At 33.4% G+C, this 20,683-nt stretch overlaps 1 protein-coding gene across 4 annotated transcripts in view; it reads left to right on the top strand.

The window, feature by feature from the left end:
• Window positions 1-20,683, top strand: part of CNKSR2 (connector enhancer of kinase suppressor of Ras 2) — a 268,798-nt gene that overhangs the window by 62,862 nt on the left and 185,253 nt on the right. For all 4 annotated transcript variants that reach the window (XM_069463485.1, XM_069463484.1, XM_069463483.1 and 1 more), the window contains exon 4: window positions 1,767-1,854. In XM_069463485.1, the coding sequence (XP_069319586.1) occupies window positions 1,767-1,854 (88 nt within the window). The remainder of the gene's footprint in view (window positions 1-1,766; window positions 1,855-20,683) is intronic.

Raw genomic sequence — 20,683 nt, 5'->3', positions numbered from 1 at the left:
CATTGTTGACTGAAATGTTGGTATATGGTACATGACTGTATATAGAATCATTTAGAAAACAATATGTTAAAACCACTAGAAAAAGAAAGGGTCATTTAATAAATGATAGTGTGGTACTTGGTGTTAAGCCTTTGGAAAATAAATAATGATAGAGAAAATAAATCAATATACAAATACACCACATCAATGGGCTAAAGAATAAAAATTGTATGATCATATTAGTTAATGTAGAAAAAGCATTTAATAGTATACTATACCCATTTATGAGAAAAATTGTCGGCAAGTAGTAGTAGAGTGGAATTACCTCAGCTTGATAAAAAGTATGTATAAAAAGCATACAGCTAACCTTACACTACATTGTGAAAGACTGAATGCTTTCCTCTTAATATCAGTGCTAAGGCAAGGCTGCCCACTCCTATCTAATATCATATTGGAAGTCATATCTAGTGCAGCAGGAAAGAAAAAATAAAAGGCAGATTGGAAAGGAAGAAGTAAAACTTTCCCTATTTTCAGGTAATGTGTGTGTTTGTAGAAAATCCTAAGCAATCTAAAAAATCCCAGAAATCTGTTAGAACTAGTGAGTTTAGCAAAGTAGCAGGTTACCAAAGTCCATACACAAAAATCAATCATATTCCTATATCCTAGCAATGAGCAATTACAAACCAAAATTAAAAGCACAGCACAATTTATAATTGCTCCAAAAATAATGAGATGACTATATATAAATTTAACAAAATGTCCACAGGATCTATATGTGAAAACTACGGAACACTGATGTATAAAATAAAAGACCTAAACAAAATGGAGAGACACACTGTGTTCATGGACTAGAAGACTCAGTCTAGTAAAGATGTCAGTTCTCCTCTAATTTCCCTGTAGATTTAATGAAATTCTAATTCCAGCAGGATTTTTTATAGATACAGACAATATGATTCTAAAATTTATATTGAAAAACAAAGGAACTAGAATAGTTAAGTACAAGCATTTAACTGTGTGTAAGGATGGGCTCTAGAGTCAGACTTCCTAGGTTTGAATACCAGCTCCACCACTTACTAGTTATGTCACCTTAGATAAGTCCCTTAAACTTTCTTTACTTTAGTTTTCTCATCTGTAAAACAGGAATAATAATAATGCCTATCTGGCCAGGCATGGTGGCTCACCTAGCACTCTGGGAGGCCGAGGTGGGAGGATGACTTGAGCTCAGGAGTTTGAGACCAGCCTGAGCAAGAGTGAGACCCCGAAATTAAAAAAAAATAATGCCTACCTCATAAGAGTTGTGAAGACTAAATTATTTAGTACATGTAAAGCATTTAAACAGTAACTGGCACATAGTAAGCCCTTAGCAAACATTAGCTGTTGTTATTACTAGCTCTTAATTGTGAATAATTTAAGAAGTCCTATACTCAAAATCTTAGCTTCTTTTGAAAGTGAACTAAAATGTTGTCTTTGCCTAAAATATTTCTTTTTGTTGTTTCGTTTTAGATGTAGTAAAGAGACCTTGTAAGACGTACCAAAGAACTTCTACATAATTAAGAACTTTAAAAAGAGAGAAATTTGATAGAAAGCAAACATTGTTTCTTGAATTTAATTCTCCTCCAAAATTTATCTCAATTTTTTCCTTTAAATAAGTCCTGAATATTTTTATCAATATGTAAACTTCAGAACAATTTATTTCATATTATTCAAAATCTTATTTTAGGCTATTGTATTTTGGGACTTTTCAAAACCTATTCCTAGTAATCACAATTTTCCTTTTCCATTTATAGGTCACCATTTGCTGCTGTGACAGACTATTCAGTTACAAGGAATAATGTCATACAGCTCTGCCTGGAATTAACGACAATCGTGCAACAGGTATTGGCTGACAATCTTTCTTCTGTCAATTTATTAGCAATTTCATATTCCAACAATGAGAAGTATTCTGTTTACCAAGAGTTTGTAAGATGCTTGTATATAAGGTTCTCATTCAAAGACAGATGGTTCTAAAGAAACCAAATACATAATTATTTATTGGGAAACTATGCATATAGCCCAATTAACTTACCAGGAGATATAAAAGGAATCTGAACCTCTAAATATATCATTATAATAAGATCACAATGACTGTTAGTCTCACACTTTCAATGGGGATGACTAAAGTATATTGCCTTTCACAAAATTAAATTACCCCCCTTAGATAACAATCTCAGATTTTTGCTCTAAGACACTATGGTTTCACTTATGTATGTACACATACAAACAAATATGCATAATAGCTTTTAACAATGGTCTAATTACCTGAACTGATTTTTCACTTTGAATATTATCTAAGCCAGGGATTCTAAAATCAGATGCCTTCAGGGGGCCAGGAGCTAATATAAATGTTTGAATCAAGCCTAATATAAGACAAGGAGAAATGGTAAAGACTGGGGTGAATTGACTAGTACATATTCTGCAAAAATATATATAAATCTAATAACAAAACACATCTGAGAAATCTGAAGCTTGCAGCCATCACTCTGTGTATCAGTCTATCACTGTTGCTGCTTTCGCAGGGTGCCATTTTTTAATGATATAGAAATAGGGAAAGCAGAGGATAACATGATGATACAAAAGATTATTAAATATATTAGGAAAATTTATTATTTAATTTATCCTTCTCTCTGTCCTTTATTACTGGGAATAATTTTGAGTTTCTTATATTTCCTATATTTCCTCAAAGAAATAAGAAATTTTATTAATATAGATTTAAATCCTTCAGCATATTTTTTGTTATACTATATAGATTTTACTTAGATCATCTCTCTGAAACTGCAGGTTTTAAGATGTTTTTCATTATAGACCTTAGAGTAATTTTGTGACTTTCAATTGTGGAACACATTAGACATTATATCATGGCAATGAGAAAGTCTGCAACTCGTTGCTGTTTAGTTAAAGAGACATTCATGAAGATGGTAGATATTTTATGAGCTTTGAAGTATACTAACAGTCTTACTGTATGTCTTCATATTTGGTATCAGTAACTTTCATTCCTGAATTTCAAAGATCTCAACTGGATAGTAGGGAGAAGAGTGGCATTTTAGGGCAAGGGTTAGCAAATGCTTTCTGTAAAAGGCCAGATAGTAAATATTTAAGGCCTTGTGGGCTATACAGTATCTGTTGCAACTACTCAACTCTGCTGTTGTAACACAAAATCAACCATAAAGAAGGTATAAATGAATGGGTGTGGCTATGTTCCAATAAAACTTGATTTACAAAAATAGGCAGCAAAGCCAAATTTGTCACATGAGCCATAATGTACAACCTATGTTCTAGGGCAGTTAGTGCAGTGTGATCTGTAGACCAGCAGCATGATCATCACATGGAAACTTGCAAGAAATTCAAGTTTTTGAGACCCACATCAAATGTACTGTGATTAGGGCATGGAATCTGCATGTTTGTTAGTGTTCCAGGTAGTTCTGTTTCTAGGGTGCAGAAGCAAAAGAGCAATAATATAATCTATGGATAATTTGTCTTATAGTTCTGAATTGTCCATAGCATTTCTTTAAAAAAAATCTATTTTCTAAAGCTTTATTTCTCTTAGAGGCATTAAACTTGACAAGATTTGAGATGTGGATAACAGATTATTAGTTTCTTCCCTTTTACTATGAGAGAAAGAAATTCTCTCTGATTTAAAGGGTACCTATTACACAGTATTTGTACAGTAATCATTCCTCACCTTTTAATATTGGGTATGTGCTCTGTAGCAACCTATATACAAACAATAATATTAACAATAATTATTACACTTAGTATCTGCTACATAAGATCTGTGATAACCATATTATATGTGTTCTTTGAGTATTTTCATTTATACATGAGACCCAACACAATTGAAATACACGGAACTAAATGGATAAAATTAAAAGTTTATTTTCAACTTTTTATATATGAGAAACTTATTTCTATGAGAAAGCAAGCAATATGATGTCAACTTCCAAAATAATTTCAACCATAATTATAACAGAAAAGTGGGTGTTTTTCATTTTTCATGTCTCTTCCAAACATCTGGAACTGGATGACCAGTTTTAGGTTTATTTTTGAGTATTGGCCAACACTTTGTTGCCTTATAAACCAAGACTACAATTCTAACTAGCAACCATGTTAAGTTTTCTTCAAAATCTCGAAGGAGGGTATCAGGGGATTTATTGCTACTTAATTCATACATACCTAGTGTTTTCCTATATCAAAAACGGATAAGCAAAATGATCTTGAAAAAAAACTGCCTTTCTTTTAACTTTTACATATACAGTGAGATCAGAAATGTAGAGTTTTCTATGTTAGAACTCACAGGCTCCAGAGGATACCTTTGTCACTCTAACCTTTAGCCATTACATTGAGAAGAATGGCTGAAATAATTTTCAATGAATTAAGATCTTCTGTAGAAACATATGCAGTGGTAGAAGTGCAATTTGTGTCAGATATGACTAGCCCACACATATTGTGATTTTAAGAACCTACCATCTGACTAATAAGTAATTTAGTTTTTGTTTGTCTCCAAAATATATGAACACCTGCTTTTGACAACTACTTCATAGGAAACATTGTGATACAGCCCTTAGAGGGTTGTTTATGCTCTCAACAGTACCTTTTGACAACTAACTGCTCTATTTGACCCAACATTCTCTTAGAAATATTGGCCGGGCGCGGTGGCTCACGCCTGTAATCCTAGCACTCTGGGAGGCCGAGGTGGGCGGATCGTTTGAGCTCAGGAGTTCGAGACCAGCCTGAGCAAGAGCGAGACCCCATCTCTACTAAAAATAGAAAGAAATTATATGGACAGCTAAAAATATATACAGAAAAAATTAGCCGGGCATGGTGGTGCATGCCTGTAGTCCCAGCTACTCGGGAGGCTGAGACAGGAGGATCGCTTGAGCCCAGGAGTTTGAGGTTGCTGTGAGCTAGGCTGACGCCACGGCACTCACTCTAGCCTGGGCAACAGAGTGAGACTCTGTCTCAAAAAAAAAAAAAAAAAAGAAATATTATATTAAGGCAGTAATGGATTTAAGTTTGCTATTTACAGGTCAGGAAACATTGGGTAGGAAAGAGAGAGATGCTTTAATAGGTTGAACTATAAGTATATTCAGTTTTGACCAAACACAGAATTATTGAAATACTCCACATGTACTCTGGACATAGAAGGACTTTCTGTGTTCTCCACCCACTGTATACTATATTTTGAAGAGGATGCCATGCCCTTCTTAGGACATTTTGCTCTTTTATTACCTATTTTTGTTTTTTAAAGTTCAGTAGCTCATGACATTTGTCACAGTTACTTCAACCTCATTCTCATTTTCCCAGCACATGTTGTATTCAATGTGTCACCTTTAAGATTCTTTTGAACAAAAACTTCTATACAGGAGTGTTTTGGGTTCTTGTCTTGCCCACCTCATCCCAACTTGCACATGGCTTGATATCTCAATTCTTACTTTAACTAGGTCTTTCTGTTGTACCTTGAAGGAAATATTAGCTTTCTCCTAATAAAACATGTCTTCATGACATCCTGATTTATTCTACTTACAAGTATAGAATCAGTCACTTGCAGACTATTCATTCCAAATCCCAGCCCCAGTTTTTTCACTTTCAGCAATTGTCCAAGATTTCCAAGTTGACTACAAACTCTTCTCTTTGAAATTCAAAGGGCTCCACAAATGGCCCTAACATAATTTCAATTTTGTCTTTCAGTACTTCCATGTATCTTAATTGTACTCTAATTCACATGGATGACTTATCGCTAGTAAAATAGGTCATGCAATTTCTCTTTTTATGTTGTGAGGCCTCTGCAGAATATTATGTCCCATCTTTCAAAGCCTATAGAGTATTGCCACCTTTTTAATGAAACTTCTCCTATTTCCCACAACTATTTATACCTTTTCCCTACCTTTACCATTTATAGTTAATTATCGATATGGTTGGGATTAAGTATAACACGTTGGTGTTTGTCTTCTATTTTTCTGGCTATTCCTTGTTCTCATTTTCATTTTTTCCTTATTTCCAAATATTTTTAGATTAATTGTTTTTTACGATTCCATTTGTCCTTTTTTTTTTTTAACTTATTAGCTATAATTCTTTGTCATGTGAGCAGCGGTAGAGTCCCTTGACCTTACTTTGCATAGCACTTCACATCTCTTCTATGACAGTTATAGAATAATAACTGTGAATAATAATTATATGACGTCAATAATAAACTCCTTGAATACAGGAACGATGTCTTACTAATTTTCATGTATAGTAGATGTTCATTACATATCTGTTAAAATAAATTGACCTGAGCCCATTGATCCCCTGTGGTTAGCACATGCTTATTTGTACCCTTCTAAGAAAAATTTGCAATTAAGTGCTTGAATTGTGATTCACTTTTATTTCCTCTTCCATGTAAAAGCTTCAGTTCTGTCTATGCTCTTCATATAAAGAATCCCAGATACCCATTACTTTAATTATCAATTTATTCATTAGTTAAAATAACAGTATTGATGCTCATAACCACTTTCTAAGGCAAAATGAAAGTGAACAAAACTTTCTTAAACATTATGCAAATATATAATGCTAATAAAACATACCTTTTAGAGGAAATTTTATTATAGATATGATATATTAGTGCTTATAAATCATCTTCTAAATAACCTAATTTTTTTCAGCTGTTATGTAATGTCTCTTTTCAGTACCAAGTTTTTCTGGGGTCTATGGTCTGTTGCTACCTGTAAAAGCAATAGGAATGAAGATTGATAGATAAAATAAAGAAATAAAATAATAGTTTCTTTATGGTGAAACTACAGGTGATTTTATTTAGACTCTACTTTTCTGTATTTTCCAAATGAATTTTTATTTTCTGAAATAAATTTGATTTACCACAAAAATGGAAAAACGAATGCTATGTACATTGAAGAAATGCTTCTTTAAGTTTGATAAAAGAACACAGCATAGACAATTAGTTTAATTATATTTTTATTTATTTATTTTAAAGATAGAGTCTTGCTCTGTTGCCCAGGCTGGAGTGCAGTGGCATCATCATAGTTCACTGTAGCCTCAAACTCCTGGGCTCAAACAATCTTCCTGCCTCAGCCTCCCAAGTACCTGGGATTACAGGCATGAGCCACCATACCTGGCCTCAAATTATATTTTAAAATGAATTATGTAGCTTAAAAACAGTTAATGTCCATCTAACCAACTAATTCAATCATTATATACATACTAATCACTGCATTTTATTGGAATTGTATGAAGTATCTGAAGATAGAAATTAAGCTGCCAGTAAAAGAGGCCAATTTGAATAAGTAAGGTGTAGACTTTTTAAAAAAATATCTAGGGCATGCATTTATTACTAGGCTTTCAAGAAATCTCATCTGAACAGTTATGATGATGGTTATGCTTTGAAATATGCTGCACTTCAAATTATTTTTCACTCAACTTTAATTATTTTTATTCCCTTTGCAGCAAGATGAGATGATCAATATCTAAAAATAAGCTGTCACAAATGGCTTTTACCCCTTCTTAACACAAAGGGGTGGTACTATGAAGTAAATGGAAAGTGCTTCTTGAAATTGGCCACTTATATTTAAAATAATGCTAAAATTAGGGGATAAGAATGTCAGTTTCTTTTTTAAAAACCTCCATTTGGAGGAATTTATTTAATCTACTATATTTATTTTACTTATTCCCAGTTGTGATAGATTTGGATCATTGTATTTGAAGTCTTTTAAAGAGATTTTCCCCCCAACACTTTCCTCCCCACATAAGGTTGATTATAATAACACTTTTGAGAAAAAAGGGAAACTGATTTTAAAATCTTAAATGGAAAGAATTCTCATGAAAAACTAAAGCTTCGTTTAGAGCACTGTCAGCAACTGAATCAGAAAAATGAGACAGGTACCCACGCACTACTTGTCAGCATTGAAATAATTGCCATGATGCCTGCCTTAATGGATATCAGCTTAAACTAAAATTATTCTGTACCATTTTTATATTTTCCACTTCAAACACAAAAATGATGAATTAGATTGTCACTAGTTAAGAAATGAGCACAAAAGTGTCAGTTTGCACATGTACTCACCAGCAAACTGGTTTCCCTGAGTGCACATTTGGGAATAGCACCAATTGGGTATCAGACAGAGGTGGGGGCTGGGGGGAAGGGATGGGTGTATACCTACTTGATGAGTGCAATGCGCACTGCCTGGGGAATGGACACGCTTGAAGTTCTGACTGGGGGGGATGGGGTGGGGGGAGGGGATGGGTGCATACCTACATGATGAGTGCGATGTGCACTGTCTAGGGAATGGACACACTTGAAGCTCAGACTCGGGGGAATGGGGAGGCATGGGCAATATATATAACCTGAACTTTTGTACCCCCATAATGAGCTGAAATAAAAAAAAAGTGTCAGTTTGCAAGGTAAAACTATAGTGAAGCTTAGAATACTTGGGGCAATGGCCAGGAGTGGGGACAATAAGTCCTGGGAGACTTGAGACTCAGCTCTGTTGCCTGAGGATCATTTCACATTGGACAGGCCATGTCATTGCTTAACAGAAATAATTATATCTACCTCAAAGTTATTGTGAAAAACAAATGTATTTTAAAATAGTTCATGAACATGAAGTGAAAAACAAAAAGGAAAGTAAGTAATATTATTTATAAAATGGGTGAGGAATAAAGAGATTAGATAAAAGGAAGTAGAATAAGAGCTTTGTTTTAAATGTACAGAGATTTTTTTCCCCTCCATTTGGTGTTTGTTAGTTTTCTTGAACTGCATTTATAGTGATATCTCAATTACATGCTGAGGGAAAAATTTCAGCATGTTGTGGAACATTTTAAATCAGATTTTGAAATGTTAAATACAGAGTGAAAACTTTCTTTTAAAATTCAAGTTTCAACAATATGCTTTACCTGAACTGGTCCTCTCTAATCTGTATTTATTAAAATCTCTTTCTGCTTTCTTAAGGGCTTGCTCATTTTTCAACCATTTTAGATCCATTTTCCATGTCCTTGGGTATCACTTCTTGTCTGAATAGTATTGGAAACATTTTATAGAAAACTATAAAGAACAGCTATAATCATCCCAACCTAATTACACAGAAACAGCTAGTGATGTTGCTTTGGTCTTTCCTGTAATAAATGTCTTTACTTAAGTTGTTATTCTGATTTTCTGACAGTTCATTTGTTTTACTTTGTTCCATATTTACCTGTCAGATGTATTTTGTTTCTTTCTATATCTCTATTTAAGAAAACAGAAAAAATATTCTTCAGAGATCAAAATTGAAAATGTTTATTTTTGATGAGCAACCTTCCCGAAACTATGTGTGTATGCTTTCTAATCACTTTAACAAAAGTGATTATAATTTTAAATACAAAAAATAAACGATTTATGAACTACTCTCTAAATCTTCACTTTAAAATAAAAATATAAATGAGCATATTGAGTGTATAGCCCTTTTTAAATGTATTTGTGCTAAAATTTAATTTAACTGCTTCATCTGTTTTTTCTTAATCAGGTTGTTATTTACTCAAGTTAAATACTTGAGAGAAAATAAGAGTTTTTTAAGATTTATGGAATTGGTATTTGTGGTTTAAATTCTTAGAGTACATATTCGTAATTACTTTTTAAAAGATAGAATTTTGTAAAAATTATGGAAGTAATTTTAAAAGTTTCATTAAGGATTTATTTAAGGAAATTTGGCCTGAAGGTTTATCAACTATAGCTGTCACATTTAATTATATTCCTTCTATATGAATAGTACCTCCTTTACCTTTTTGGTTGACATTTTATATTATTTATGCTTACATTTTATGGCAAAATAATGTAGTGGACTTTGAAATGAAGTAGATCTGAGTTCATCATCCTGGCTTTGGTTTTCAACAACCAGTTATAAACTCAGACAAATTACTTCATATCTCTGATGCTCTTTGTCTTTATCTGTAAAAGTGAATCCCTACCATGTTAGATTATTTTAGAGTAGTTGTGAAGATTAGAAACTTAGCCCATGATCCAGCATTTAGTGAGAGCTTAAAAATGGCCGTTAGAGTTATATAGCAAAAGAGCCTTTGGAAATGGTAAACTCAATTAGTTTCTTGCTCCACAGAAAATTTCAGGGGTTGATGCTCTGCTTACTTTTGGTATTGGATGGCAATGAAGAAAGACCTATTTCTAAAATGAGTGATTTTTTAAAAAAAGAATTTGGGTTTAACTCAGGATATTTAGATTTTAATGCAAATTGATTACTCTGCTTCATATTCCGGAAGATATTTTGAAACATACGTGTTCAAATGTAATGCAGAAATTAGTTTTGATTACCTGGGAACTTAACCATTCCTACCCACATGTTCAAATAACCTAGAGTTAAAAATAGAAAACTCAAAACATATAAAGGTGAAAGGCCAGTGTGTAGTAGTCTATCATATAGAATGTGTGTTTTAAAAGGCATATTAAGATCCAAGTAGTAGTTAAATACATGTAAAGATGTAAAGTGGGTACATAAATTTTGCTGAAGTAGGCAAAGTATGTATTCTATTGTTTATGTAGTAAGTGTTAAAAAATATAAAGCCCAGCCAAGATAGCCTCACAGTCATTTTAAACACAACTTTAAATACTACTTTTACTGTATACTCAGGGTTAGTGTTTAAGTCTTCCTGAATCAGACATTCTAGGTGACCTGAAAATTGTATTGGGGCTCTTGGGATCAAAACTGGGACATTTAAGACCAAAAACCAGGACAAGTTTCATATGTAACTTTTAAGCACTATGAATTATATTACTTAGCACACACATTGAAGACAATATAAAAGGTGAGTCTGTTATTTCACTTTCTTTTTTTTCTCTTTTAGTTGACACATAATAATTATAGATATTTATGGGATACAAAGTGATATTTTGATAACATGGATATACAGTGCACAATGATCAAATCAGGGTAATTAGCATATCTGTCACCTCAAACATTTATTATTTTTCTGTGTTGGGAACATTTTAAATGCTCTCTTCTAGCTATTTGAAAATATACAATACATTATTGTTAACTGTAGTCACCCTACAGTGCTACAGAACATTAGAACTTATTTCTATCTAGCTATAATTTTGTATCCATTAACCAACCTCTCCCTATCCTCCCTTCCCCCCTACCCTTCCCAGCCTCTAATAACCACAATTCTACTTACTACATCTATGAGCACAACTTTTTTTTAGCTCTCACATATGGGTGAGAATGTGCAGTATTTATCTTTCTGTGCCTGACTTATTTTGCTTAACATAATGTCCTCCAGGCTCATCCATGTTGCCTTGAATGGCAGAATTTCATTCTTTTTTATGGCTGAATAGTGTTCCATTTTGTCTTTATCCATTCATTTGTTGATGGACATTTAGGTTGATCCCATATCTTGACTATTGTCAATAGTGCTGCAATAAACATAAGGGTGCAGGTATTCTTTTGATATACTGATTTCCTTTCTTTTGGATGAATACACAGTAGTGGCATTTCTGGATCACATAGTAGTTCTATTTTCAGTTTATTGAGAAACCGCCATACTATTTTCCATAATGGCTGTACTAATTTATGTACCCACCAACAGTATTTTTTCACTTTCTATTTAAACAAATAATACTTTTAGTTCAGTGTGATTATACTTTATCTTTTAAGTTTTCTTGAATTGTTTTAATCATGAAGCAAAACTAATATCTTTTAAAATTTTCTGTATTATACTGATATAATGGATCAGAAGTTAGATGTAGAACTAGTTAGAGATAATATCCAGATAACCTGAAGACTTTTTTTCTAAAGACAAATATAAAAACTAAAAATATATAGTATTTGCAAATCTGAGAGTATGTTATATATGAATACCTATATGTTCTCGAAGGTCTATGTATGAGAATATTATAATCAAAATAGATATAAATATATACAAGAAGTCATCATTAGTGATATAAAAAACCTTGATTATTAGCAGCTGCATGTTTTCTGAAGGCTCAGAATGAAGAAATAAGAGTGATGAAATCATTATATGCTAAAACATTGGCAAAGGACTATTTAGAACATTGGGGCATAGTAATTTATTATTCTCCCAGCTTTGTGGCACTGGCTTGACTTGTGAACAAAAACTCAAAGACTTACTGTATATTATATTAAAATGAATGCTGAAATAGATTGTTCTCAAAGGTTTATTCCTTTACACACCTAGACTATATTGCATGTTATCTGAATCATCATGCCAAAACACTTAAAAAATATATAGATAGTATCCATCAGTAATAACAGAAGGATAATAGATGGGGATGTACTATACTAATTAAGTTCTTTTACTTAGCAAATGGCAAGATACTGTTTCTCAGATATCTGCCTTCTTCACTGTATTATATTTTAAAATTTATATAATTTTTATATATACAAAAAATCCATATAACATGTATATATGTTATGAAGCAAAATAATAAAACAGATACTCATGAGTCTACCCTCTAATAACTAGAACATTACCAATATTGTTTTAGTTACTATTGAGCTGCTCTCCCATCTCATCAGCCTGCCTCCTCTCAAGGTGTTTATCATTTCATTTTTTTTCTTAAAATAGTTTCGTGTACTTCTCTAAACATCTCATTTAATTGTGCATGTCTTCGAGGTTTATAAAAAATTATATCACTGTTATTTTACTTGATATATTTCTGAATCAATTCATGTTTTGCTCTATAGCTGTAGCATTTTGTACATTGTACACATACTCCAATGTGTTTATCCATTCTCCTGACCATGGACATTTGGGTATATACCTAGAGTTAAGTATATACTTAGGAGTGTAATTACTAGGTTATGCACTATGCACATGCACATCTTTACAATTGTGCCATATCATGTTCTCAAAATTCTATTACTTATTATGTCTTGTACTTTCATTATCTTCCTACCCTCTGAATTGCTGTATTTTGTCATATTTCTTATTATTGCAGTTCATCTTTCAAGAGACTTTTATAATTGTATTACAAAGACCCTAAGAAGGGAGAACTTTTGCTGATATTCCTATATTACGTATAGGGAAACAGATGTAGAAAGGTGGGTTGGGCGATCTTGACCCTCATGGGTGATAAACTTCAGAAGAGAGTTCCCAATATGTTATCATTTGCGGTGTACTGTGATTACTATTTTTAAAGAATCAAGCCAAAAGTAATACCAATTCATTTAAGAAAAGATTTGCTGTGACAGATTTGGTGAAAGCAGGAGTAAGCTTCATGCACCTCCTTGTTTACAGTGCCTGGCAAATAAATGTTTGTTGAAAGGATGCAATAATTCAATTTTCCCTTAAAAGTTCACCAAAAAGCTTGTAGAAATTTTAATTTTGCTCCTATAACTAACTGTGATGCTGATAAGGACCTAAAAGAGAACTAAATAGAAAACATATTCTTCAAAGTTGGTGAAATCCACATATAACATGATTATTAAAAATACAACAGTAGTCTTTTAAACTTTAAAGCCACTTTTTCCTATTTCTCCTCCTATTAGTCCTTATACCTCCAGGGAGATGGATTGGGAGAAAAAAGTGATGGCACCAGTCTCCTCCATAGTGAATTGGGGAGGGGAGGGGACAGGAATTACTGTGGAGAGAAACAGAGAGGGGCTCAGAGGAAAAGGCTGATTTTGGAGCTAGCAAATTTCCCCATTACTGTCTAGTCTACTTGCTACCCTCCCCAGATCAATCCATAAATGTACTTCTGAGTATCATTTAGAATGCTTTTGTAGCTTAAAAAATCCAATTTTGATCTCACATCAAACTTGGAAATCTGAGCCATAAACAAATATAGCATATAATGTTAGTGGACAATTAAATGCCAGTTAGAGTGGGAGTTATAAAAAAAAACCTGGCAGGGGTAGGGGAAGTCAAAGGGTTCAATGAGGTATCCTTAGGGTTCTGTAAATACTTTCTTGTATATCTTGCTCCTATTTGAGTGCTGTGCCAGAGTTTTTAAATGCTTTTTGAAATGTCTGCTCTTGTGCTTTTTAGCAGTTCTTAATACCATAACTATTAATTTCCTTTTTAATGTCTGACTGTTTTCTACCCCCACCCCACTAAATACCTCCCTAGTCTTCCTGTTTCTTTCCATGTAAATTGTCTACACTAATGTTCTCCTGGCCTGTCTCCCCACAAGAGTTCTGAAGTGCCTTTTAGAATTGAAATGTATTTGCCCTGAGCTCTTCTACTCACCTTTTTAAATCCTCCCTCAAACCATATCATCTGTATAAATCCTATTTCTTATGACATTTTAAAATCATTAGCAAGAAAAAAAGGACTATATAAAGTTTAATAGGTAGGCCATAATAGCAGTGTAATTTTGAGGTTGGAAAATTGCTTTTACAGTATTATCAGATTTGTTCTTCACAATAATCAAGTGAAGTAGATAGACCAAGTATCATTTTCTCAATCGTATAAGTGAGTAAGCAGAAGTTCAGAGAAGGAAAATGACATAATCAATAAGTGAGATGGCCAGTACTAAGAGCCAGGTGTTCTACCATGGTCTGTAATACTTTCTGCTCATTGATCCTCAAGTTTGAGTTCACTTTAGAATCAAGTAAGGAGCATTGTCAAAGCACTCATGTCTGGGCCCCATCCAAGACCCATTAAATTAGACTCTCTGGTGGTATTTGGCATCAATATTTTTAAAAATGATGCCTCAAATGATTCTGATTCGGAGCCAATATTGATAACTATTGCCTTATACCCATCATACCTTAGTAGGAGATGAGTGTGAGGTGGCAAGAAAATGCATGTGATTAAGAACAGTGTTTCTCAAAAAGTGATCCATGGAACATTATTCACCCGAAGAAGTGTGTTAAAAATGCAAATTCTCCAGACTGTACCACAGGCCCAATTATTGAGTGGATCAGGAGGTTCAACTATTTATAGGTGATATCAGCCAAGAGCCTATGCATTTATAAAGGAGTCTGGTTAAAGTTTTGGATTAATAACTGTAGTTATAAGTGGCTCATAGTCCCTCTGTCCAGTAAATACATATCCAAAAGGATTAGATTTGTTCTTTGAAGCATCAGATATAAGTTATTGATTATCATGGTTATTGTGCACATATAATAAGAATGGGAAAAACAGTGATAGAAACTGGTGTGATGTCAACAGGGCGGGTTCTAGAGTTAGTAAAACAGGAAGCAATAATAATAACATTTTAACCATTTATTGTGAATCATATTGTATCTTACATGGATTAAATAACATAGATTTTTATATCTACATAAGATGAAAGCAGCAAATCAAAGAAAATGTGGAGTTACTAGTTTTAGGCACTGATTTTCTAAGGCATTTTGCCTCTGCTCAAGAAGTAGTTTTTAATAGCCCCGTCCACTTAGGTTGGGTCAGGATGACCACTAACATCAAATAGGTAATTCAGATGAAGTTAGGCCCTAACACAAGTAAAATAATGGATTCAAATTATAAGTAACAGTGGCAGGTTGAAGAACTGGTCAGAATTAAGTAATAGGATAAGCATGAATCAGAGTTATAAAATAAGACAAAAAATATCTATAAATCCAAGATGAGAAAAGACTAGATATGCATGAAGGTACAGAATGTAATCTGAGTTTGATTGGGGGTTATAATGTGTGAGGAGTGACATAGCACCTCAGAAAAATAGCACTCGTTTCCTGAAATGAAGAGATACAGCCTGAATAATTCATGAAATAGTTATTGCACAGAACTATTCATGTGCATTTTTGTCTTATTTGTCCCTTCTATTTGGTGGAGGATTGTATTAGGCAAGGTAAACTAGATTATGCTACAGTAACAAACAACCTGAAAATATTAGTGGCTTTTAATAATGCTCATACCCAGTACTCATGCCCCATGGTCCATCCTGGATTGGTATAGCTCTACTCTACATCCTATTCACTTCAAAGCCCAGGCTGATAGAGTAGCCTCTTGTAGAATATTGCTGGTCACCATGTCAGAGGGAAAAGAGAGCATGGTGAACCATGCACTGCTGGTTCCTAAAGCGTCTGCATGGAAATGTGACATAGCATGTCTGATCACAGTTAATTGGTCAAAACAAGACACATGTCCATGACTGACTTCAGATGCTCAAGGAAGTTTACTCCCCCCCACACACAAAAAAAGGTAGTGTATGTTTAGAAATTATATTACAGTCTGTCATAGCAATGAATCTATGAAGAATTCCAGTATAACATTATACTAGAATTTTGAGGACAACAATATTATTTATTTGAATGTGAAGAAAGAGGTAAAATTTAATGATGTGGAAAAAATTTAAATATAAAAACATTTGATAAAGATTGGGTTTGAAAGCTTCTCTCAGTAGTATAGTGTGTTTGGTGTGTGGGGGGTGTGTGTGTGTGTGTGTGTAACTCTTGATATTTTAAGTATAATCTAATATCTATGGGAACATCTGTAGTATGGGTGGTAGGTTTAGGTGGGGGGTGGAATAAATAAATTACCTGTTGAATTTTGTGCAAGCACAAAATTATGGTTTATAGTAACTCAGTACTGTAAACTTTAATAATAACTTAGTACTAGGAAAGCCTAAATGGATACTGATTCCATGGAATATTTCTTTTGAAGGTATACCAAATTAAGCTTAGATTTAAGCTAGTACTATTACTTGGACAATTTAGTATTTATTAGGATTTAAATCTCATCATCATCAATGATCTAAAAATGTTTATTGAGTGAGTGGATATAAATGACACTTTTTCAAATATTGCACACAATTACTGAATAGGAATGGTTCCATTTTATCCAAGAAAATGCAACCTAAAGAGAAAAAAGAGACAAAGATATATTGGGCTAAGGAATTTTTTTTAACTAATACTAGGAATTTGGGTTTTTTTTTTTTTTTTTTTTTTTTGAGACAAAGTCTCACTCTGTCGTCTGGGCTAGAGTGCAGTGGCATCATCATAGCTCACTGCAACCTTAAGCTCCTAGGTTCAAGTGATCCTCCTGTCTCAGCCTTCTGAGTAGCTGGGACTACAGGCACCTGCCACCATGCCCGGCTAATTTTTCTATTTTTTTGTAGAGATGGGGTCTCGCTCTTGCTCAGGCCAGTCTTGAACTCCTGGCCTCAAGCTAGCCTCCCACCTCAGCCTCCCAAAGTGCTAGGATTACAAGCATGAGCCGCTGTGCCCAGCTGGAATTTGTTTTAATATTCCTTTATTTTCTGACAGCCAAGTGGATAATCTTCAATTAAAGTGTTAATGTTTAATTTATATTTTTATTTATGATGTGATGTGACATTTATTTTTACTTGAACTTTTTAGTTGAGTTTGTCACAAGGGAAAAATTGTCTCCCATCACTTAGATCATATAGATTTTCTTTCCCTTTGGATATATTAGATGGTCGTTATAATAAGTAACTTGAATATCTGGAAGCTAAAGAGGCTGTTGTTCATTACAAAGCAATGTTAGCTTCATTGTATGAATATAAAGTTTTTGATATCTTTTATATAATACAAATCTTCACAAGGATAGTGGCTCATTATTTTTGTTAAAAATATCTTCTGAGATCATGCAGATGAAAGTTTAAAACCAACCTCATGTTTAAAATGTTTTTAAAACTGTGAAAGTTTATTTTTGTTCAAAATAGAACTGTGAAAAAACTAAATATACTGTACTAGTTTGGCAATTAAAAATTTTGTTTTCAAAAATATGGCTTTTAAAGTTTCATTTTTATGCCCCATCTGTAAAACCAATGTAAAACATTTATTATGGAAAGTGAAAATAGAGAATCAATGGAATAAAATATTGATAACAGATAAATTCAGATGATAAGAGTGTACACCTTGAGAAAGTAAAGAGACAATGCAGTTAAATATAGGGTTCCTTCTTTAAAAATATTGACAGTGTAATGGGAGAGACTAAGACTAGCAAATAGATAACTGATGGAAGCATAATGTTATGCATAGTTAGTAGTTATCTGGTAGGCCATTCAAAACCATTTAGGTCTTTACTGAAGACATACAGAATAAACAAACTTAGTTCATAATGGGAATTAGTTTGCAGCCTCTTCAGACTGTCAAAACAAAGCCACTAAAGTTACATGGATTACAATCTAACTCTAATGAGTTTTCTGGTCACTGGTACCTGAAATTTTTGCTTCACTTTAGTCTTGAAATTGTGAAATTTTTTGGATTTGTTGGAGACCCATCTGAGTGCAGAAAAAGCAATCAGCCTTCCTTTTGCCTACATCTCTAAGTGTCTATTTGCTAAAAGATTAGTTTACAGACCTATCCAACTATTGGGACATTAGTCTTTCATTGTCAAGTGAAAGAATAGAGTGATCAGAGCTGCATTTTAGATGACCTCATGGGAGAGAAATGTAGCAGAATTTTGAAGAGGAATATTATGCAAGGTGTGGAAGAATTGGAAGAATTAGGATTTTTCTCTTTCTTACATATTTTCCATAGCCTTTATAAACCTGAGAATCTCCAAATTGTATGCACAATTTTTCTACTTTTCCAGCTTTTGGCATCAATTATGTTCTGGGTTTTCATAGTGAAATATACTATGTTGAAGTGTTGAACTTGAGCCTCAAAACATGGAAATTTAATTTATTGATAAACCAACAAATATTGTATTAATGATTTTATGTGACAAAAATTTTTGCATAGTCTCCTTTCTACAGTTTGAATATAGAAATTTATAAATCATTTTTATGTAAAGATATGCCCAGGAGGTTGTAAATGAAATGTTATACCCAAAGCCATTCTGTAATGAAGAGTACTTTATGTAACAGATTGAATGAAAGCAAGTGAGAAATGAATATTTGTAGAAAACCTTATTGGCAGAATGCTCCCTCACTCTTCTGTAGTCCCCTTAAATCATATTGCCACCAGAGAGACTGATGTCGATGTCATATTTGATCATAATACTTTTCTGCTTCTATCCCTTCAGGGGCCCCCTACATGTACAAGTTAAATTTTAAGCTCTTTAAAAATGGTTGAGTGCCAGCCTACCTCATTAACCTCATGTTTCAGTTCTTCTTGCTTTACAATTCATATTCCAGTAATATCAAACTATGTTTAGTTCCCTGCCTACATCTGGTTATCAGCCCTATGTCCTTCTAATCATGCTGTTCCCTTTGTCTTGACTGTTCTCACCCTTTGTCCAGATAACTGTTGTGTATTCTTCCAGACTCTACTCATGCTTCTCTTTCACCAAAATGTCATTCCCACTTCCTCAGATTACTTACTTAGGTGGTTTACTTTGCTTCTTTAATACCCTTTGTCCATGTCTCTCTTTGGAGCTACCAACTTATTTTTTCCAGCTGTATTGAGGCATGATTGACACATAAAAATTGTATATGTTTAAGATATACAGCATGATGTTTTGATGTGTATATAAACCGTGAAATAATTACCACAAACAAGATAATTAACCCATCCTTCATCTGACATAGTTATGTGTGTGTGCGTGTGTGTGTGAGAGAGAGAGAGAGAGAGAGAGAGGAGACCACTTGAAATCTACTCTCTTAGCAAATTTCAAGTATACAGTATGTTATTATTGACTGTGGTCACCATGTTGTACATTAGGTCTCCAGAACTATTAATCTTTCATCTTACAACTGAAAGTTTATACCATTTGACCAACATGTCCCCCACCCCTGCCCCTTATAACCACCATTCTACTCTCTGTTACTATGAGTTTAACTTTGTTTTTTAGATTTCATATATAAGTAAGATTATGCTGTATTTTTCTTTCTGTGTCTGGTTTATTTCACTTAGCATAATGTCTTTCAGGTTCATCCATGTTGTCACAAATGGCAGAATTTCCTTCTTTTTAAAGGCTGAATAATATTCTCATGTGTGTGCACGTGCACATGTGTGTGTATCACATTTTAATTTTCCATTTAGCTTTTGTAGGACACTTAGATTATTTCTTTATCTTGGTTACTGTAAATAATTCTGCAGTGACATGGTAGTACAGATATCTCTTCAAGATAGAGATTTTATTTCCTCTGGATATATATCGAGAAGAGGGATTGCCAGATGATATGGTAGTTCCATTTTTAATTTTTTGAGGAAGCTCCATACTGTCTTCCATAATGACAACCAGTTTGCATTTATGAAAATAGTGTGCAAGGGTTCCGTTTTCTCTACAGCCTTGCTAACACTTATCTTTTGACTTTTTGATAATAGCCATTCTAACCGTAGTGAGGTGATATCTCATTGTGGTTTTGATTTTTGTTTCATCTTGAGCATTTTTTCACATACCTGATGACCATTTGTATTTCATCTTTGGAAAAATATCTATTTAGGTCCTTTGCCCATTTTTTAATTGGGTTATTCATTTTTTTTCCTATTGAGTTGTATAAGTTCTTTATATATTTTGGATATCAACCCTTCATTGGATATATATGGTTTGCAAATATTTTCTCCCATTCTGTAGATTGCCTTTTCATTTTCTTGATTGTTTCTTTTTCTGTATGGAAACTTTTTAGGTTGATGTAGTCCCACTTGTTTATTTTTGCCTTTGTTGTGTGTGGCTACCAATTTATACTGTACTATATACACATGTATGTGGCTTCTCTTTCCTGCTACACTTTGAGCTCATTGTATCTTCTTCCCTTTGGAATTTTATTTGGCTGTTTTTCCACCCTTGTATCTTTTGGATTGTCTGTGCACATTTTTCTCTAGACCACTGAGTAAAATAATACATGACTTGGGATAATACT

This window comes from Eulemur rufifrons, chromosome 30 (genome assembly GCF_041146395.1).
Source record: "Eulemur rufifrons isolate Redbay chromosome 30, OSU_ERuf_1, whole genome shotgun sequence".
Classification (NCBI taxonomy): Eukaryota; Metazoa; Chordata; class Mammalia; order Primates; family Lemuridae; genus Eulemur; species Eulemur rufifrons.
Note: the sequence above shows the minus strand (reverse complement) of the source record. Positions and strands in the feature narration are given on the sequence as shown.